At 40.9% G+C, this 22,948-nt stretch overlaps 1 protein-coding gene across 1 annotated transcript; it reads left to right on the plus strand.

Annotated features, from left to right (window-relative positions):
• The first annotated feature begins 8,489 nt into the window (after positions 1–8,489).
• On the plus strand, positions 8,490–21,056 carry LOC141509240 (large ribosomal subunit protein eL22). Its single transcript, XM_074218619.1, has 4 exons — positions 8,490–8,571; positions 13,346–13,450; positions 18,823–18,947; positions 20,856–21,056. The coding sequence occupies exons 1-4, from the start codon at positions 8,560–8,562 to the stop codon at positions 20,998–21,000; spliced, it is 387 nt and encodes a 128-aa protein (XP_074074720.1). The 5' UTR covers positions 8,490–8,559; the 3' UTR covers positions 21,001–21,056.
• Positions 21,057–22,948: the final 1,892 nt, after the last annotated feature.

Here is a 22,948-nt window from a genome sequence, read left to right on the forward strand (position 1 = left end):
CTTCCTCCAGCCCATACTTGGAACCTTTCCAGCTTGCCAAACAGACCTGCTATTCCAATTAAATGTATTCCATGTCTTCCTCCAAGTCTTTACACTACTTTACACTACTATGCCCAGAAAATTCTAACTCTTCATCTTCCCCTAGGAAGATTTATAAAATAGCTGACTTTTTTTATCTATAGAGAGATATGGATATATTTACTTATATATTTTATACATATATATGGATATACACACATATATATTGCTTTAAGATTTGCAAAATATGTATATATATATATATATAATATATACATATATTCTCATTTCATCTTTACAATAACCCTGGGAAATAAGTACCAATATTCCCTTTTTACAGATGAGGAAAATGATGCAAGCAGTTAGTTATGTGATTTGCCCGCAAACTGTTAAGTTTCTAAAGCTGGATTTGAATTTAAATATGCCTTATTCTAAGATGAACATTTTAGCCACTTTGTTACATAAAGCTTAGTTCAAGGGTGTCCAACCTACATACATTCTTCATTTCTTGTTTCCTTAACTATATCCATGATGGTTTAAATACATATATGCATAATCAGCATGTGATTCCATGTCATACTATAGAATGTAAGCTTCTTGAAGGCAGGAAATGATTCCTTTTTTGCCTTTGTTCAGATGCTAGAACTGAACTAGTTCAGGGCTTGCATATTGCAGTATCTTAACAAATGTCTGGTTAATTGAAGAGGCAGGACTATGTTTTCTTTTTTTTTCTTTTTTTTTTTTTTTTAGGTTTTTGCAAGGCAATGGGGTTAAGTGGCTTGTCCAAGGCCACACAGCTAGGTAATTACTAAGTGTCTGAGACCGGATTTGAACCCAGATACTCCTGACTCCAGGGCTGGTGCTTTATCCACTGTGCCACCTAGATGCCCCTGGACTATGTTTTCTAATCTTAACTGGGCTCTCACCAAAGTAAGGCAATGCTTCTACTCCTCCCTAGGTGAATATCTATGAAACTCCCCAGATGTTTTGTACTTTTTTCTTTTCCCTCAAGTCATCCTCAGTATACCACCCACACTTTCTCAGCTGAGGTTCTCATCTTCTATTGTCACCCCAAACTAGGTCATTCCCATTCTTCTTCCTCTCTCCTTATCTCATACTCCCAGACATTATCCCTCACTATCTCCTTCTTTATACCAGTCTTTAATGAAGAGGTGGGTCTTCTGTCAGTTGGCCAATTTCTCTACATCTATCTGATCCCAGCACCTCCTATCACTTCCAGCAGATTGCCCCCATATCAAATCTTCCCATATATCAAATTTTCAGTTTCTTCTTATATATTAGTTCCTTCCCTGATGCCTATACCCTGTTTCCCTCATCCTCAAAAATGGTTACTAGCTGCTATCATGACAGCTGGTATCATCCTCTGTCTCTTTTCAGCTAAAATGTTGAAAAAGTCATCTTCATTTGGTGTCTCCATTTCTGCTCACTCAATTCTAATTCCTCTGTATTCAGTGCTGTCATCCAAAGTTACCAATGATCTAATTGCTCAGTCTAATAGCCTTGTCTCAGTAAACATCTATAGCCTCTGTTGTATTTAACTATTTATTGACCATCTCCTCCTCCTTGGACATGCTTGTCTTGGAGGGTTTTTCTGATATTGTTCTCTCCTGGTTCCCCTCCTACTTGACTCATTGCTCTTTTTTAGATCTGTATCTAAGTGTTGGGCCTTTTAATCTCTCTTTATACTCTCTCCCTTAGTGATCTCATCTTCTCCCATGGTTTAAATGACCATGTCTATATCAATGATTCACATCTCTCCTGAGCTCTAGTCCCAAATCACCAATTTCCTGTTGGATCTTTCAAACTTCATGTCCAGAAGGCCTCTCAAACTTTACATATCTAAAACAAAACTCAAAAATTGTCATTCTCCCTAAATACAGCTCTCATCCAATATTCTTCATTATTTTAGCAGATGCCACCATTTTTATACTCACTCAAGCTTAGCCTCAGTCATCCTTCAGTCCTCACTCTCATCCACCTCACATGGCCAGTTATCTTACATTTCTCAGATTGGCTAAAATGATAGATACCTATCAAATGGGGAAGGGTCAAAAAATAATACTAAGCTATAGGAAAAGATGAGTTGGTTAGTTTAGAACAACATGGAGACTTGGACCTTATGAAGGAAGATGATATCTGTCTCTAGAGGCAGAACTGACAAATTGAAATATGCATTGTGTTGTCTTTATACATATATATAATATGCTTATAGATATGTATAAATATGTATATATTCACTTTTTTTAGTTTTTTTTTTTGTAAGGCAGTGGGGTTAAGTGACTTGCCCAAGGCCACACAGCTAGGTAATTATTAAGTGTCTGAATAAATTCTCAAGCCTGCATTTCATTCTTTTTAAGGAAAAATGAGCCTAGCCTGTATGTGAGATTGTGCTCCTAAGTAGCTAGATTTACAGATTTACAGATTTACAGATTTACAGATTTACATATTTGAACTCAGCTACTCCTGACTCCAGGGCTGTTGCTCTGTCCACTGCACCACCTAGCTGCCCCTATATTCACATTTAATTGTAGTTTTCTCTAGGGTTGGGTGGGGAGGGATGAAGAAAAAATAAAAAGTGAACAGCAGAGAACAAAAGGAAACTTGGAAGCACAGAAAAAGAGTAGCTTTGAAAATGACGTGTCAAATTCATTTAAAAAAGAGGAAAGCTAGGTGGCACTGTGGATAGAGCACCGGCCCTGGAGTCAAGAGAATCTGAAGCCTCAGATACTCAATAATTACCTAGCTGAATGACCTTGGGCAAGTCACTTAACCCCATTGCTTCGCAAAAGCTAAAAAAAAAAGGAAAGCTTTGAAATGGAAATTTTATCATTTTTTATATTAAGCCCTTTCTTATGTTCTGCTGTGTACATGGGAATGGACTTTTTCTTTTCTTTTTTGAATTTAATTTAAAATGAATTTAAAAAGACACATGTCCAGTTACAAATCTTGCCATTTCCCCTTCTACAACATTTCTCTTCTATGTCCTCTTTTTTCTGTTTGCACAACCACCATGCTCCTAGTGCAGGCCCTCATGACTCCTGGTCTCTATTTTCACTACCTTCTAATTGCTCTTCCTGCCTCTAGTTTCCTCCCACTCCAATTTTTCCTTTACTCATTGACCAAAGTGACTTTTCTAAATTGTAAATCTAGCTACTTGTCTTAGGAGCACAATCTCACATACAGGCTAGACTCATTTTTCCTTAAAAAGAATGAAATGCAGCCTTGAGAATTTATTGGTAAAGAATAGGTTGGGGTAAGTCTCAAGCCTAGAGTGTACACAGTCCCTCATTTCTACTTCTTAGAATTCTTGTTTTCCTTTAAGAATTAGATCTTTTTTAATGTTTTTATCTGTTGTTTTTCTAATTATATGTAAAAACAATTTAATTTTTAAAAATTTTGAGATCCAAATCATTTCTCTCCCTCTTTCCTTGAGAAAGCAAGCAATTTCATAAAGATTATTTATGTGTAGTCATGCAAAATATATTTCCATATTAGCCATGTTGCTAAAGAAAAAAAACAGTCCAAAAACCAAGTCTTCTTCCATCTGCATTCTGAATCTGTCAGTTCTTTCTCTGGAGGAGAATAACATTTTTTATTATAAGTTTTTCAGAACTATCTTGAGATCATTCATTGTACTGCAGTTAGTTCATCTTTATATAGAAAAACTTCCCTGATCTCCCTGGCTGTTAATGTCTTCCTTTTCCCTGTCAACTTGTGTCTACATTGCATGTTGTTGGTCTTTATCCTTTGTTATTGAAGATCAAATAGTTCATGTGAACATCAAAGGTGTGTAGATATATGTGTATGTATGCACACATACATGTTCTCTTCCTATTTGAAAGTTAGTCCTTTGTAGGCAGGGCTGAGTTTCCTTTTGTGTTTGTATACCCGATAATTATCATAAGTATCCAACAGTAATCGACACTGGGTGAACCATGCTGTATACAGTAGGCACTTAATGACTGTTGATTGAATGAAAGGTCAGTTCTGTCCTCAGGTGTGCTCTCCCACAGGAGTTTTCACTCATAGGCCATACACATGAAAGTTGATTACCCTTTGGTTTGGATTTCTTCTGTAGGTTGGAACTCTAGGTCATCAATTTATCCCTTCTTTCAGAGCCCAGCACAGCTAAGGAAGCTCTATCAAGTACATTCCCATATATCAATCAACAGGGATCTTCTTTTGGCTGCTGTTGTTGATTCATTTAATATACAACCATGGTGATGATGAAATACCATTGGAAACCATGACTGTATCCTGAGAATCAATCCTCTCTGACTTGCCTGGCAAAATTCCCTGATGTAGAGATCCTACTGACATTTGAACTTGGGAAACTACCCTGATAAATCTCTTTCCAATGTCAACAGATTAGTTTCACTTCAGAAGCTTCTGGATGGGGACCCCTATGCCATCTCCTACCTTCATCTTACCTCTAAATATGGTTTAATAACTCCTTTTAAGAAATTTTGTTAGTGGCTTTTATTTAACACCATAGTCATTTTTAGCCTTCTTAAATATGTCCTTTTTTAAGTCCTTCCACTATGGTCATAGTTCTTTCTCTGATGATGATGATGATGATGATGATGATGATGATGATGATGATGTTTTCCTTCATTCTCAAAAAAGAACATAATGTCAGGGAGATGCCATGACATGCATATGAATTGAATTTGATGAGAGAGGTACCTTGCCTTTTCCTTTGGAGCCAATGGGTTCAATGACTAGATATGAATCAGATAGCCCTGGATTCTGGGAAATCAGGGTTAAGTCACTTGCCCAAAGTCACATAGCTAGTAAGTATCTGAGACTGGATTTGAACTCAGGTCCTCCTGACTTCAAGCCCAGGGTTTTATTCTCTGTGCCATCTAGCTGCTCCTTTCTCTACTCCCAGCATCAATGAGCCTTCCTTTGTAACTAAGAAAACCAGTTGAGTAAAATCTACTGACTCAGAGACCTTGTGTGCATTTGGAGCTCCACACCTATCTGACTCATTATTCTACTGAAAACATGTTAGTGCATTTTCTCATCCTTTCTCCAGGAATGTTGTTGTTCAATTGTTTAATCTTGTCTTACTCTTCACTTACGGATCATAAAATCTATAGAAGTTTTCTTGGCACAAATCCTGGAATGGCTTGCTATTTTCATAGTTTACCTTAATCTCCTAGAGAAGGAAATGCCATGCTACTCCAGTGACATAAATATCTTGCTCAGGGTCATACAGCTAGTAAGTGTCTGGGGTTGCATTTCAGTTCTAGGTTTCTCCAGGGATAAGAGCAGTCATTTCACTTGTTCTGCATTACGCTTCATTTTAGAGTTATTCTTGTTTATGTTATTGTAGTCATTGAGTATATTCACTGGTCTTGGAGTCAGGAGGACCTGAGCTGAATCTAGTTTCAGACACTTAACATTGACTAGTTGTGGGGCGGCTAGGTGGCGCAGTGGCTAAAGCACCGGCCCTGGAGTCAGGAGTACCTGGGTTCAGATCCGGCCTCAGACACTTAATAATTACCTAGCTGTGTGGCCTTGGGCAAGCCACTTAACCCCATGTGCCTTGCAAAAACCTAAAAACCCCCCAACAACAATGACTAGTTGTGTGACCTTGGGCAAGTCACTTAACTCTGATTTCCTTGCATCCAGGAACATCTCCAGATTCATATGCTTGCTATGACATCATCTCCCTGATGTCTTGGTCATCTGTGAACATGAAGGGCAAACATTAAAGGGTCTAATAGTTCAAGTGAAAGATGTCATAAGCTGCTAGAATCTTTGATTTAAAAGGAAATTTGGAAGTTCACCTGATCCCAGCCTTTACTGATCTGTGTGATAGAATGGCAAGGTGGGGCTTGAATGTAGGTCATCCATGAATAGAGCAAGAGGCATCAGGGTATATTTCACCTAGTAGATCTTGTCCTCACCTTGGAGCCAAGAAGAATTGGGTTCAAATCCTACCTTTTGTGGGCAGCTAGGTGATTCAGTGGATAAAGCAGTAGGCTTGGGATCAAAGTTCAAATCCAGTCCCAGACACTGGGCAAATCTCTTCACCCTGTTTGTCTCAGTTTCCTCATCTGTAAAATGGGCTGGAGAAGGAAACAGCAAACCATTTGAGTATCTTTGCTAAGAAAACCCCCAGATGGGGGGGTTTGACCAAAAATGACTGAATACTAGCACTGTGATCCTGAGAAACACAACTTTTGGGAGCTTATTTCCTCATCCAAAAAATGAGAGGGGCTGGATTCCATGGTCTCTAAGTCTACAATCCTAAGACTTTCTAAGCTTTTAATCAAGAATTACTGGATACATGACTTTGTGTGTTCTTGCCTGTGTATTTGTGTGTTTGTGTGTGTGTGCTTGAATAGCATTTATTAAGTGCCTACTAGGTGCTGGCCATACAAAGATAAGAATGAAAAGGTCCCTACCCTCAAGGAAATTGCATTCTTCTCAGGGGATTCATCTGAAGAGATAAGGAAACACCAAATATCTACTGAGTAAACACAAAGTAATTTAAGAGTGGGTAGTAGACCAACAGAGCAGAAATCTGTAATGGCTTCTGGGAGCAGGAAATGTCTGAGCTTGGGGGAGGGGGAAAAGGGAAAAGAGCCAGCATTTATTTATCTTCCAGGCACTTTCCAGATTTCTCATTTGATCCTCACACAAGTCTGTGAGATAGGTGTTGTTATTAGTCCCACTTAACAGATGTGGAACCTGAGGCAGATAGAGGATTAAGTGAGTTACCCAGGGTCACAAAGCTAGGAAATGTCTGAGACTAAGCCTTTGGGTTGGTGGTGGTCAAGGAATTCGGGAGGCTCTCACAATCTGATCCCTTTCTCACATTATACTCCCCTCTAGGAATTCTGTGGTCCAGTGATACAGGCCCTTTTACCCTTCCTTCCCATGACAAATTCATGTCTTGCCTCTCTCTCTTCTCTCTTTCTCTTGACATCCCCAGTTCTCTCAAGTTTCAGCTCAAGCACTGCCTTCTTCAGGAGCCCCTTCCTCCTCTTCCTTGGCTGGTTCTTTCGGGTTATCCTTCTTTACTCTTTGCACCTATTCATTTGCCCATCATTAGGGAGGGCAGGTTACTTTATTTTATTTTTTTTTTTTGCCTATTGTTGCGGGCTCAGCTCCTAAAACGGTGCCTAGCACATAATATTGTTGTTTGGTTGTTTCTGACTCTCTGTGATCCCATTTGGGATTTACTTGGCAAAGTTATTGGAGTAAGCTTGTCATTTCCTTTCCCAGTTAGTTTTACAGATAAGGAAACTGAGACAGAAGTACGCAACTTGCCCAGGTTATCCAGCTAGTAAATGTCGGAGATCAGATTTTTTTTTTAGGTTTTTGCAAGGCACATGGGGTTAAGCGACTTGCCCAAGGCTACACAGCTAGGTCATTATTAAGTGTCTGAGGTCGGATTTGAACTCAGGTGCTCCCAGCTAGCCGCCCCGACCAGATTTAGACACAGGAAGATGAGTCTTCCTAACTCCAGACATTGAACTCCTGGCACATAATAGGAACTTAATAGATTGGTTAATTAAGCAGCTTGGTGCGGACGCAGCTAGACCACCAGCCCTGGAATCAGGAGGACCTGAGTTCGAGTCACATCACCCCGATGGCCCCTCATCCGGGGCCATCTGCCGTCCTCCTGATCCACCTCTGGCCACTGGATCCAGAGGGCTCAGGGGGCAGAAAGTGAGGCTGGGGACTCCGCACGGCCCCTCCCCCATCCAATTCATGCGCTTGTCATGACATCATCTCCCTGACGTCATGGTCTTCTTAGACAACTAATAATAATAATTATTATTATTAACAACAATATAATTATTATTAACAATAATTATTTTTTTAGGTTTTTGCAAGGCAATGGGGTTAAGTGGCTTGCCAAGGCCACACAGCTAGGTCATTATTAAGTGTCTGAGGCTGGATTTGAACTCAGGTGCTCTATCCACTGCGCCACCTAGCCGCCCAGACAACCAATCATTAAATCGATATATGAATCAAACGAATCAATTGATTTCTAGAGCGCTGCCAGGGAGGAGCGCTCATTCTTCCCTATTTGACAGGGAGGACCACTGAGGCACAAGGCGCTGCTGGACCAGGGATGGAGCGGTTGAGGGTCAAGGTGAAGGCGGAGAAGCGGCGCTTGGTAACCGCGGATACTTGTAACAAGTCGGAAGCACAAACTCTCCACCAGGCCGTCCGGCCAGGGAGGGGGAGGGGCTCTGCACGTTCCTCCGACGTTCCTTCCCCTTCCTCATGGAAGAGTCCACCAGTCCGCTCTCCCTCCCCTTCCTTTCCTCCACCAATGGAACGTGCCGGCTTCCCGGCGGCGGAAGGAAGAAGGGAGGGCGAAGAGCCAGGCGATACGAATCGCTCTCCGAGCGCCGAGGCCGCGGAGGAAGCCCGGGCCATCCAGGGGCGTGACCGAGCGATTGATAGCGCCTGGGGCCTGCGCGCCGGGCGTGCTCGCGGAGGGTTTTGCGCCTGCGCGCTGCTCGGCGGTCCCTTTCTGCCTGCTCGATCGTGATGGCTCCCGTGGTTAGTATCGCGCTCCGTGCGCGGCCTTCCCTCGGGGCTCGCCCCGCGCTCTGCCGGGCTCCGCGGGCCCCGCTGCGACCGCAGCCCGAGCCGGCCGGCCGGCGGGGAGGGGATCGGGGCCGGGCCCGGCCGCCCGCGCCGCCGCCCGCCCCTCCTCGGCGCGGCCGGGCCGCAGCACGCTGCCTGGGCAGGAGGCCGAGGCCCGCCGGGGCCGGGGCCGGGGCCGGGGCCGCGGCCGCAGCCGGCGCACCTCCTGCCCGGGGGCCGTCCAGCTTCGGGCGCGCTGCTGCTCCGGGCGCCCGCTCCGGCCCCGGCTCCCGACCGAGCCGCCGGGGCCGAGGGGCGAAGCCGGAGCGCGGGGCCGGACGGGGCCTCCCTCCCCCGAGCCGGGCCGAGCGTCCCGGCGGCGCCCGTGACCTCGAGGACGGACGGACGGACGGACGGACGGACGGGCGGCGCGGCCCCGGCCCAGCCCGAGCTGCCGGGGAGGAGCGCCTCGGGGGGTCGCGGGGCCCTCGGAGCGCCTCTCGGCAGCCGCAGCCCGAGCAGGGGCCCGAGGCTCGGGAGGGCTTAAAACCTTTGTCAAAATAAATGATTTCAGGCCACACGGCCTGAAGCGTCTGTAACTGGATTTGAACTCGGGTCCTCCTGACCCCGGGGCCGGTGCTCTGTCCTCTGCGCCACCTAGATGCCCCTAAACTTTAAGAAAATCATTGTAGGATGGGAAATTTTAAAAGACAGGCAGTATTTTTGTGATAACTGTAATCATTGTTAAAAAATCATTTTTATGATACTTAAACATGTGATTTGGAAATTTTTTTAAAGAAAGTCATTGTTTATAACTGCTGTCCTTTTAGGATTGGAAATTTTAAAAGATCGTTGTTTTTAGGGTAACTGCAATCATTTTGTGATTGGAAATTTTAAAAAAAATCATATTTAGGATACTTATGGTTTTTTTTGCAAAGCAGTGGGGTTAAGTGACTTGCCATAGGCCGTACAACTAGGCAATTATTAAGTGTCTTTAGTTAGATTTGAACTCAGGTCCTCCTGACTCCAGGGTCAGTGATCTCCATTCACTGCGCCACCTAGCTGCCCCCCAATTTGGAAAATTGTTGAAGAAAGTCATTGTTTTTATAACTGCTGTCATTTTATGATAGGAAATTTTAAAAGAAAATCATTGTTTTTATGGTAACTGCAATCATTTTGTGATTGGAAATTTCAGAAAAACATTTTTATGATATCTAATCTCACGATTTGGAAAATTTTTAAAGAAAGTCATTGCTTTTGTAATTGCTATCGTTTTATGATTGGAAATTTTAAAAGAAAATCATTGCTTTTATAACTGCAATCATTTTGTGATTGGAAATTAAAAAAAATCATTCTTGTTTTTGCAAGGAACTGACTCCAGGGCCAGTGCTCTATCCACTGTACCGCTTAGCTGCCCCAAGAAAATAATTTAAAAATTTCCTTTTCTTTTTTAAAAAATTTATTTAAAACAATGGGGCTAAGTGACTTGCCCAAGGACACACAGCTAGGCCATTATTAAGCTTCTGAGGTCGAATTTGAACTTAGGTACTCCTGACTTCAGGGCCTATGCTCGATCCACTGTACCACCTAAATGCCCCTAAACTTTTTTTTTTAAAGAAAATCATTTTATGATGGCAAACTTTTTTTTTGGCAAGGCAATGGGGTTAAGTGTCTTGACCAAGGCCACACAGCTAGGTAATTATTAAGTGTCTAAGGCCTGATTTGAACTCAGGTACTCCTGACTTCAGGCCCTGCTCTATCCTAACCCCCCTCCCCCCATGATGGGAAATTTTAAAAGAAAATCATTATTTTTATGGTAACTAATCATTTAGTGATTGTAAATTTAAAAAAAATCATTTTTATGATACTTAATCTTCTTGTGATTTGGAAAATTTTTAAAGAAAGTCATTGTTTTATAACTGGTATTTTATGATTGGTAATTTTAAATGAAAATCATTGTTTTTATGGTAGCTGCAATAATTTTGTGATTGGAAATTTCAAGAAAAGTCATTTTTATGATACCCTAATCATCTTGTGATTTGGAAATTTTAAAAGAAAGTCATTGGTCTTATGATAACTGCTATCATTTTATGATTGGAAATTTTAAAAGAAAATCATTTTTATAATTACAGTCATTTTGTGGTTGGAGATTTTTTTAAGGTTTTTGCAAGGCAAATGAGGTTAAATGGCTTGCCCAAGGCTACACAGCTAGGTAATAAGGGTCTGAGACCGAATTTGAACCCAGGTACTCCTGACTCCAGGGCAGGTGCTTTAGCCGCTGTGCCACCTAGCTGCCCCTGTGGTTGGAAGTTTTAAAAGAAAATCCTTTTGCTTTGGTTTTTGTTTTTGTTTTTGCAAGGCAAAAACTGACTCCAGGGCCATCCCGCTGCACCACCTAGCTGCTCCAAGAAAATAATTTTTAACATTTTTAAAAAATTTATTTAAGGCAGTGGGGCTAAGTGAGTTGCCCAAGGTCACACAGCTAGCTCGGGCCCTCCTGACCCCAGGACCAGTGCTGTATCCACTGTGTCACCTAGCTGCCCTGAGAAAATCATTTTTATGAAGAGACTGCAAAGTTTTTGTGATTTGGAAATTTTTAAAGAAAGTCATTTTTATTGTAACTAAAATCATTTTGAGATTGGAAATCATTTTGAGATTGGAAATGTTAAAAGGAAATAATTCTTATATGATGACTGCAGCATGAAAGAGTTGATTACAAGACATGTTCTCCAGTCTTTGGTTTCACTCTCTATGTCTAACACTTAATAGTCTTGTTAAAAGGTAGATATTTGCCCTCTATAAATCCAGTGGGGATTTAGAGTAGGCCCTTTTCAGTGCATTAACATTTTGTGATTTTAGAAGGATCTTTAGGCACTATGACTAAGAGTCATTGACAAGCAGCCTAATTTTGTGAAAAGTTCCCAGGGGCAGCTAGGTGGTGCAGTGGAGAGAACACTGGCCCTGGAGTCAGGAATACCAGAGTTCAAATCAGGCCTCAGACAATAATTGCCTAGCTGTGTGACCTTGGGCAAATCACTTAACTCCATTGCCCTGCAAAAAAAAAAATTAAAAAAAAGTTCCCTAACCTGATATGTTAAAAAGGGGGAGAAGAGCATCTACTTCCCAGGATTGTTTGAGGATCAGATGAGAGTCCCAGCTGGATGGGACAGTGGATAGAGCTTTGGCCTTGGAATCAGGAGTACCTTAATTCAAATCTAACCTTAGTAGCAATATGACCTTGGGCAAGTCACATAATCCTGATTGCCTTTCATCTAGGGCCATCTCCAGTTGTCCTGACTCATTTCTGGCCACTGGACCCAGATGGCTCTGGAGGAAAAGTTGAGACTGGTGACTTAGCACAGTCTCCCTTACGAAAATCCAATTCATGTACTTGTCATCACCTCCCCAATGTCATGGTGTTCAAAAATGAAGGACAAACATTAATCATTGGATAAATATTAATTATTGTAAGGAGTTTAAGGAAAGAATTTTTTCCTTAGTCTTTCATCTTACAGGAGTTAAGTTTCTACTTTGAATGTTTTCAGACTTGAGTAATTGGAGGGGGGGACTTAAAGGGAGGTCCTAGTTAAAGATTAACTATTTAAAGGGTAGAATGTCCTTAAGAAGGATATTGGAGAGGGGCAACTAGGTGACTTGGGATAAGAGCACTGGCCAGAATGACTTGAATTCAAATCTTGTTTCAAATACTCCACACCAGGTTTGTGACCTTGGACAAGTCATTTAACCCCATTGCCCCATAAAAATTTAAAAAAAGGATATAAAACAATCTAGCTCTCAATTCCAAAATTACTCAGTACCCATGTGCTCATTACTGTAGATTTGAAGATATAAACAGGAAAATCCCTACTGTTTAGGGGTTTATAACCAAGTGGGATTGTTTTTTTGTTTGTTTAGGTTTTTGCAAGGCAGATGGGTTTAAGTGGCTTGCCCAAGGCCACACAGCTAGGTAATTTGAACCCAAGGTACTCCTGACTCCAGGGCCGGTGCTTTATCCACTGCGCCACCTAGCTGCCCCAACTCCAAGTGGGATTGTTGAGTAAACCAGACAGACATCAACAATATTCTAATTAGGAAATTAATATGAGAAGTTAAGTGGTGACCAGACTCAAAGAGGAGGAGATCTCTCTAAGGGATATGGGAAGGTCTCACCAGCAGTGGAGATACCTCAAGAGGTTGCTGCAATCTCAGAACTACATCATACAGTTAGGAGAGGAGCAAGAAAGAGCAGCCAGTCATAAGGTGTCAGAAATAATTCCCACAACTCAGTATTTAAAGTGTAGAGAATAAAAATGTAATGAAGTTCAAGAATGGTTTGGCTAAATCGAGGCACCTACTGCCTTGCCAGGGATTTTTATAGGTCATCAGCCTCTTGGTGAGTAATAAACACCTTTTACAGAATTTCAGAACTTTAGGCTGGAGGGGAGCAGCTAGGTGGTGCAGTGGATAGAGCATTGGCCCTGGAGTCAGGAGGACCTGAGTTCAAATTTGGCTTCAGACATTTAATAATTACCTAGCTTTGAGACCTTGGAAAGTTCCTTAACTCCATTGCCTTACATAAGTAAAATTAAAAATAAATTAAAAAACCCTTTAGATTGGAGGGACTATTCCCTGTATAACTTAAATTTAGAAGTTTTGAGGATTTTGTTTTTGAATGTAGTCTACCTCCCTCCAATCCTCCCTCCATCTTTGGAGTTTAGTTACTTACAGAGTTTGTGTTTTTCTGCAGAAGAAATCTGCGATGAAGGGCGGCAAAAAAAAGAAGCAAGTTCTCAAGTTCACCCTTGATTGTACCCATCCTGTGGAAGATGGGATTATGGATGCAGCTAATTTTGTAAGTTATTTTTCTGAAGCTATTCATTTCTTTGCTTAGTGTGTAAGTGCAGGTGTGGGTTGCATTCCTGAAATAACTAAATATTTTTTTTAAGACAGGAAACAAAGTATTCCAGGGGCTAAATTCTGGGCTTTCATTATCTTGGGAGTGATGACTTTGCAGTTTATTCTAGGGCTAGCATCTTAAACTATGGAGGTGAATGTGGAGTGCTGGGAGTTAGGAAGTCTCATTTTTTCCTAAGTTCTGTTCTGGTCTTAAGACACTTTAGTAGCTTTGTGACCTTGCACAAGTCACTTAGTTTTTTAGTCCTGTTTGCTTCAGTTTCTTCAACTGTATAAAATGAGCTAGAGAAGGAAAAGGCAGTATCTCTGCCAAGAAAACCCCAGCTGGGGGCAGACTTGACAGAAAAACAACTGAAGAGAGTTCATTGATTTTGGTGATTTTGTTTTTAGATTTTGGAATGTATTTTGATATCTTCTGGGATTAAAATACTATTGCCATCTTTGGTTTAAAGTTCTTCTGACTTATTTTTGAGCTAATTTAGTTGTATCTCTGTTTTGTTCTTTTTTTCCCTTTTCCCCATGGAAACCTAGACAAATGAAATTACTGCAGAAACTGAATCCATTTCTGCTTTTTGAGGTTGCTAGAGTTCCTTGGTTTCTTGCTTTCAGCACCTGCTAGTGAGGAGAGCTCACACATTGTACTATATGGTGAAGATTCCAAAATATCCCTTTCTTCTTAAATATCCTCCCAAATATCCTTTTTTTCTTCCCAAGTGCCCTTTTTTATCCCTTATTATCCCTTACCAATGTCAGGGAAGTCAGCTGGTGTTAAGATAAACTCTTAAAACAAAATTATTTGTAAAATAGATTTTTCATCCCTACCTGTAGGTTTGCCTAGTTTTTAAGTAATGCTTTATAGAACACAATTGGTATAGTCCCTTGTAATTTGTAGAATGTCTGAGTTGAGAAAGACCTTAGAACCCATTTAATCCAATCCTTACCAGAACAAAAATCTCTACACCATCTAGACAAGTGGTCAGCCAGTCTGGATTTGAAGACTTAAAGTGAGGAAAGCAGTGGTACAGTGAAAAGAATGTTGGATTTGTCCTTGGACGCCTGGTTTTAAATCCTGGCTCTGCCAGGGGCTTCCATTTTGTCAGTTGTCCAGTGAGGGGGGATCCAGCTAGAAGAATGACGATTCCTTTCAGTTCTGAATATTTGACCTTTTGAAATAGGTCTTTGAAATGTGATCTTTAAAGACAGCTCTTTCCATTTTAGAAACATTTTTTTCCATCTCCTCTGAAACCTGCCTTGTCTGCTGCCCTCCTTTCCCTTAAGCCCTCCTACCAGCCCATTCCGTCACAGGTACAGTTAGTTGTTCTTGGTTTAGCCTTCTGGGATCATGAAAAACAAGTAGATATCTTTTTTTCTAGGACCAATTTCAGCTGATCCTGATTCACCTGGTCCTACACAGCAATATTTGAATTTTTTTCCTGATGAATTCTGTTACATTCCACTGAGGAAGAGTGCCTTTTCTTCCTTTCTCTCACCCTTTTTTCAGCAGTTTTTTTTTGTTTTGCAAGGCAATGGGGGCTAAGTGACTTGGCCAAGGTCACACAGCTAGGTAATTATTAAATGTCTGAAGTTGGGTCCTCCTGACTACAGGGCCTGTGCTCTATCCACAGCACCACCTAACTGCCCTTCCACTTTCAGAAAAGAGACTGACCATCTTAAGTATTCTCTTTTTTCTGTTGTACCCCCAGAAAACTGTCTTTGCCTTTCCCTTTTACTCTGGTCTCTGAAATGTTCCTTTTGCTCCTTTCCCTCAATCATTCTTTTTTTAAATCTTTAGTGCTTATTCTCTGACATTTTCCCTTCTCTAGACCTTACCTGGTCTTTCCCATACTTAAAGATTTTGCTCTACTTTTACCAAATTCCTATGAAGGCCCATCTGTACTCCTTGCCTTCTAATCTCAATTCCTTATATTTTGACTTCCTTTCCCACCACTTGACTAAAACCACTTTCTCTAATCACCTTTTCCAATTCTCATTTTACTTGACACAGCTGTAGTTTTTGTTACTGTTGACGATTTTCTTTTCCCTGGACCTTTGTGATACTGCTTCTTGTGAGTCTGAACCATTCTCAATTTTTCTATCTTATCCTTCTGCACATTCCACACCCCACCATATACAGATAATTTTTGAATCTGTACATCTTATTTTTCTTCTATGCTCCAGTCTTGAATTATTAACTGTCTATTGGACAAGTTCACCCATATCCTATCTTTCATTTGTGAAGTTGATTTTTAATATCCAAGTTTGAAACACTGCCTTACCATGACCTGTCCAACTCTTTATGGTACATTTCCCTCTCCCTCAATTGTAAATGTGATGAGTATCTTTTATGTTACCTTTGACTGATGATAACACAAAATTGTTATATCTTTAAAGAAAAAACCCTCTTTCTTCCTAAACCCTCTGATTTTTCTATTTCTGTCTAAAGTACCATGATTCCCTGAAATGACTTCAGGTTTGCACAACCTCAGGATTAAACCAAACTTTCTTCATCCTTCATTCTCCTTCCCTATCTTGAACTCATTGATTTGTCTATTGACAAACTCCTCAACCATTTCCCAAATCTCTCCTCTGCTCCCATAGGTTCTGTTCTGCCTTGGTTCAAGGTATTCTCACTTGCCTCTCAATTCGTGGTTGTCCATGTGTCTGTGTGTGGTCTGTCTGCCTTCAGCCCTTTCCCTGCTTGGAGTCTTCTTCATGTACATACCCAGTGGATATTCCTGTATTAGACCCGGTCTAATACATCCTTCTCACCTTACTAGACTGATTTTTTTTATCCCTTCTCTTCACATGCATTCTGTTCAGAATTGCCAGTCATTTGGTCCCCTTATACAGTCTTCCAGCTCTGATCTCTGTATTTGGTACTCAGCCCCCCCTTCCTGCCATGCCCTCCCCACCTGCTAGGAGGCCCAGCTAATGGAGTGCCTGGGATTCAAGTCCAGTCTTAGACACTGGCTCACTGTGTGGCCTTGGGCAGGTCACTTCAGCGCTGCCTGCCTCTGTTTCTATGTCTGTATCCTTTCAGGGGTGGCATATGATGATCAAAAGATATTTGTAAAGGGTCTTAGCACTGTGCTTAAGAAAGTTCTCTGTCTCTACTTCTGAGAATGCCCGGCATCCTTCAAAGTACATTTCAGGTCTGTACCTTTTGTTGGAGGTCTGCCCTGATCTCTGCCCACCCCTCAGCTGTTAATACTTTCTCCCTTTTCCTTTGTATTACTTTTTGCATACTTGGGTGTGTGTTATCATGCTGTGTATTGTATATACTTGAGTGCATGTTGTGATTTGACTGCCTCTGTCCTGAGCTTCTGTTAGTGTTTTTTTTGACCACCTGTCGCACTTATGATTCCTGTTGAGCTTGCAGTCTCCTGAATCCCCAGATTTATTTCAGATGAAGGATACTTAACTTTTATTTGTGAAGTTGATTTTTAATATCCAAGTTTGAAACATTGTCTCACCCTGACCTGTCAAACTGTTTATGGTACATTCCCCTGTCCCTCAACTGTAAATGTGATGAGCATCATTTATGTCATTAATAAAAATGATAGTTATCATACAGTCAAAGAATATGTATCCCCAAGAGATTCCCAGATTCCAGATATCCTTGCAAACTGTTACTACCATTTCTTGGTCTCATACTTCAACCAGTACTTGAACTATGTTTTCACCTTCATCTTTCCACTGAAAATGTGATAACACAAGAAATTTTAGCAAATGGCTTTCCTGAAATATCTATAATTCTGTCTTTCAGTCTGTCACTCTTTTTAGATGTCCTTTAATGACTGGTGATGTTTTAGGATTTGACCTAGAATTGATGTTACTTTACAGGGTTCAGTCATCTTTTTGATAATTAGAACTGAGTTTTTATTTTCTCCTCTGTAATTTCCTAGGATTGGAGGTTGAATTGTTGTGATATCATTGATTTGATTCTTTTTTCTATCTCCTTACTCGTAAAATCAACTTTTTAAACTGTCTTTGTCCTGACTTTTCTCTTTGGCAAAGAAAATAGAAGCAAAAGAAGAGCTGAATGGACCTTTCTTGTCTCCATTTTGTCCATCTTTAGCTTTAGTCCCATCTCTCTTTGATCCTTCTCCCCTCTACCTCCCTCCACTAGTTTTTGAGATTAGTTTGTTGGCATATGGGCCTTAATGTACCATCTTTCCTTTGAAACTGAGGTACCTCATTTTACACTCTTGAAATTCTGATAGTCTTCTTAGAGTACATGATCTTGTATTCATCTTGCTTTCATGTTCTCCTGTCATTTAAAAATTGGAGGTGGTTGATCAGTAATAACTTCTTTTTGGCTACTTCCTTCTCTGTGATTGTAACTTAAGATGATAAAATAATTAAGTACTCCCAAAGCACTTTGAATACATTAAAGGTCTCTTATTATAGCTACCTAGTGTTATCTGAACTGCTAATGTTCTTGATCTTTATTACCCACATTGTTTCCACCCACTTGGCCTCCTTGTTACAATTTTAAATTCTAGTGTTCACAGCTCTCTCACTTGACCTGATTGTTTCGATTGAATTCTATCCCATTAGTTTCCATTGTGATCACTGCTTTCCATCAGGCCTGGTGATTCTTTTAGTTCTTTACTGTGTTTGCATTTAGCTCATTTTGCCCTTTGTTGGTTTGGAAATGTTGATTGCTTTTGGCTGTCTGTTGGGAAAAATCGATCACAACTTCCATTTTTTTTCTGTACTTTCATGGACCTGTGATGATTGTCTCAGTGTGAGTTTTCTTCCCATGCCAGCACAGCAGATCATAGCCCCCAATTCTCATGATGCATTGACCTCTTAAAACTTAGTAGAAGTTCTGTGCTCATCCTTGTGAGGCACTAAGTATATAGAGGAAAGGTGCTTGGCTTAATTTCCACCTTAGATTTTAGTTGCAAATGTCTGTATCATGATTATGGTAGTGGTCTGGTGGTGCTTCCCTTCAGACTCCTCCCCCACGCCTCCCAAGACCTGAAAACAGAACTCTAATGGAAGTAACCAGAGTCAGCTCTGATAGTGGTTTGGTTATTTCAGTTACAAATTAGACCCAAAGTTTGTTTTGTAAATTGGTCTTTATGGCCATACATAATTGTACTGTTTGGGTCCTGGATTTTGGTAGTCCTGGGACTTCTGGTAATCACTGTAATTTTGGGGAAAAAACCAGACTCCCTGGTTCCCTTGGAGATGAATTTATCTTCCTTACACTTAGAATCTAGAGAAAGAACTGAAGTGGTAAGGGGGGGGGCTGCCCTGTGTGTCCCAACACAACCTCATCAGGCCCTCTCGTTTTTACAGGAGCAGTTTTTACAAGAACGAATTAAAGTGAATGGAAAGGCTGGCAACCTCGGTGGTGGAGTTGTAACCATTGAGAGAAGCAAGAGTAAGATAACCGTGACATCAGAGGTGCCCTTTTCTAAAAGGTGAGAGGGTGAGGGATGGGGGAGGAAATAAGACAGTGGGGCCTAGAAGTAGGGAGACCCTCTTGTGCCCCCAGGGTGGTGGGGTGGGAGAGGAAGAACTTTGCCAAAATGGTAAATGACTTTATAATTGGATGAGGGATTAGTAGCCTGAAGAGTGAGGTAAAAAGAGGCAGTTGTGGTCTAATACCCTGCTGTCTCCCCAACCACAAACTCACTCCATCTCAGAAATGCCATTTATCACCTGTAAGATGGAGTTTATGCACCTAGGTGCTGACCTCCCTAGGCTTGTATGGGGACACATAAGTATTGACTTCTAACTGGACAGGCTACTGGAGCTTTGGGGAGGTAGGGAGACCCCGGAGACCCAGGTGATCTCTTGTAGATGTCCTTTTTTAGCCCTTTCATTGGAAATAAAGTCTTTCCTTAAAGTGTTTCAGTGTAAATTGAAGCAGTTTAAGATTTGTCTTTTATCTTTCAACTGAATCTCAAGTTTGCTCTGAGTTTAGTCAGGTATAGCTGGTGCTACTTGGGAGCCTCATAGGATTAGCGCATCTTCATGTTTTTACCTTCTGAACTATGTCTGTCTCCCAGAAGAAAGGCCCAGTTTTGATGTTTCAAGAGCATCAGTTACTTGGTTACATTGCATTGCTCTTTTCTTTCTGAATGCTAAGTAGGAAGGAAGGTCTTGGATTTGCTTATCTTTTATCAGACGAACAGTTTTCCTTTTCACTCAAAATCAACTCCCATCTGGATCCAGGGACTCCCCTATGTTTGTTCTGAAAGAAAAATGCAGAGAACCACAGAAAAATGCTTCCAGAATGGTGAATGTACAGTGACATGAAAAGTCTGGAGTCTTCATTTACTCCTTCCAAGTTTAACAGTTTCCCTTTTCTACATGAAAGTTGTCCTGTATATCTCACCTGATTCTTTTAAACTCATTCCAGCTTGTTTCTGATCTTAGTGGAAGGAAGGGAACATCATTAATAAATAGACAGGTCCACATATTCTTGGCTTTTCTTGCATCTTTTTTCCCCGTCACTGGAACCATCTCAGTTCCTTTAAGTAACTTCTGTTGTCCAACCCTTTAATTATAATCCTTCTTTCTCCCACCCCCATTAGAGTACAGGAAGAGCCTTGCTAGTATATAGAAGGTAGCAGCAAGAGTATATGTAAGTGGAGTACAGTGCCCTGGAGCTAAAACAATTGTTTTAGCTTATTGTTTCTAATCAGGAGTTTCACTGAGTGTTAGAGTACTGTTTTACAAAGTTTTTAGATTTCCTGGCTCAAGAATGGGTGATTTTCACATTCTTTTGGGAAAATCCTTTATTCTAATGACCTTTTAAAATTAAACCATATTTAAGGACCTGTCATCTAACAATAGGGGCTCCTGGCCAAGACCCAGAGTGGAAATTAGATGTCCCATCACTCAACATTAAAATGGCCACAGATCCTTTTTGCTTTGTCATGGTTGGCATTTTGCAGCTGGGCGTTGCAGTCAATTGTTGCCATTGAGGAGAATATAACTTAAAAGGCAAGGCAAGAGAAGCAAATGCTAGGTGTATGCAGAGTGAGAGACTGACTTATTTGACCACTGGCTGAAGAAGGGTAGTGATTAGGCAAACTGATGGACCTTGCAGTTAGATTAACTTCTGAAAGATGGAGTATTGTGCTAGGGCCATAGCTTAAGAGAGGGTCTATATCTACTGATACCCCAGCAGTTTCGGGAGAGTTTGAGACCAGCCTTTGGACTCTGCTACCTAATGCAAGGTGGGAAAGGTGCTGGGATTTAGGTCTGATTGTTGGCCCATGTAATGAGTGTGGTGAAAGAAAGGGTTGCGGCAGAACCTTAGCATACCTCTTGTGTGGCCTGCCAGGTAGCCTCATCTTCTCTCTACATCTTCTCTACAGGTATTTGAAGTACCTGACAAAGAAATACTTAAAGAAGAACAATCTACGCGATTGGCTCCGGGTGGTGGCCAATAGCAAGGAGAGTTATGAATTACGGTACTTCCAGATCAACCAGGATGAAGAGGAGGAAGAGGAGGAAGATTAAACCCTTTTGGGTCTGGATACGTTTTGTATATGATCTTGAATAAAACTTGAACCAAAGTGGTGGTTATCCTTGTCTTTCTGCACTGTGGATTGTACAGGATACTGGAAACAATTGGAAAGGGCTTTGGTTGGGCTGCTGTGTACTCTTCAACACTGAGCTGCTTCTGCTTGGGGATTTCAGTTTGGAATGTAACAGTGCCAAATTGGAAGTGAAAAAAAAAGTCATTTTAAAGGGACCTGATATAAATTCTGACTGCTTTGAACCAGGTCCTCAAGGACCTTTTGCTTAGAAAAAGGCAGTCAGAGATTTGAGCCCTTCCACTTAGTGACTTTGGAGGAAAATATTCCCTCAATTAGTAAGTTTTGTCTGTCTCTTTCCTCAAGGAAATTGATAGACAATTGCTACAGATATGGGGCTCTTAGTTTATTAAAAAAAAACAATTGATTTTTCCTTTGAGGCCCTTTAAATCAGATTGGAAACTGTTACTTGAACAAAAGTACTTGCAAAAAAAAATTCCTGGGACATTTGGCTGAATTCCCTGTTTTGATGAAAAATTAGACCTGGACAGGAAGCTGCTTTGAATAGCCCTTTTCCTATCCAAAATAAAAGATAGTCCATTATCTTGAATGACAATCTGTCCTGCAGAATTGGGCATGGGATGTGACAAAAGTATGATTTAAATGGAGTAAGTCTGTACAAGGATATATATTAGTCAATAGCCATTGTTGGAAAAATCCTAATTTTTGCTGTGCAGCTGCAGACAGTGGCCTCCAGCAGGGGGAGCCAGAGATAAGGAACAACTGTTTACCAAACTGTAATGGTGGTCTACACTGCAGGACTACTGTTGGCCATAAAGGAAGACTCCATGGCAATAGAAACCAAAATGGGACACTAAGAAATATCAGAGATTCTACCAGGCTAGTTCTAGAATAAAGATTTTCTAACAAATAAGCTTGCAAGTTGATAAACTTGAGATAGAATAAAGCCCAAGTTCCTGGTGAGGAGAATGAGATAGGTGGTCTCTAGGTTTTCATTTTGCCATTAAAATTAGAAATGGGGAGGGATATGATTAAAGTTATAATGACATTACGACGAAAGACAGAACATTTTTGAGATTGAATTTAAGAAACATTTTCCAAGTATTTTAGGAACTAATTCTGCTGGAGCTTTCTCCTGTTTACAATTAAGTGTACTTGTGTGTATAGAACTTCCAATGCCTGCAGCCAATTTCCCTGGCTCTGCTGGGTGGTTGGAGGTGGTGGGCCAATGGCCAGCAATCAGCTTAGACTAGCTTTAGAACAGAACTACCTGGGAGGTGTCCAACTTTAGCTCCTACTTGTGGTTTGAGGTAATCAAGTGAGAATTTAGTATTTTGACTTGTGGAAAATTCCTGGACAAATCCCACTGTTGTGTAAATAAATGATCCCTGAAGAAGGAATGTTTCTATAATTCTCTTTACCCTATAATAGGATTTTCCCAACTTATGGGGTCACGAGTCATTCTTTAGAGTGGCACAATGATTATATATGGCTTTGTCACATTTATTAAGTTACATTAAATGTTACAATTGAGGTTTGAGAATATAGTCTGTTCCAGTGGCCATCTATCTACCAAAAGAAAGCACTGTCTGCAGAGATTTCTAGTGGGGTTGTTAAAAGCATTCTGGGTTGAAAATTGGCAACTAAGAATTTTTTAAACTAATGCTCATCCCAGATTTTTAAACTTGTATAAGACTTAAGTTCATTGATTTTTTTAAAGATGCTTTTTTGAGCTCTTGTAATGAGGCATTTGATCATATTTTATATTAAAGTGGCTAATGTGGCTATGGTTCTTGTGCGAGGACTATTTTTTAAGACCTGACTGCAGTTTTTTGCCTTTTGTTTGCTTTTGTTTTTAATTTACATTACAGTTATTTCCCAGTATAATCTAAATCAAGTCGGACAATTTG

Source organism: Macrotis lagotis, chromosome 1 (assembly GCF_037893015.1).
Source record: "Macrotis lagotis isolate mMagLag1 chromosome 1, bilby.v1.9.chrom.fasta, whole genome shotgun sequence".
Lineage (NCBI taxonomy): Eukaryota > Metazoa > Chordata > Mammalia > Peramelemorphia > Peramelidae > Macrotis > Macrotis lagotis.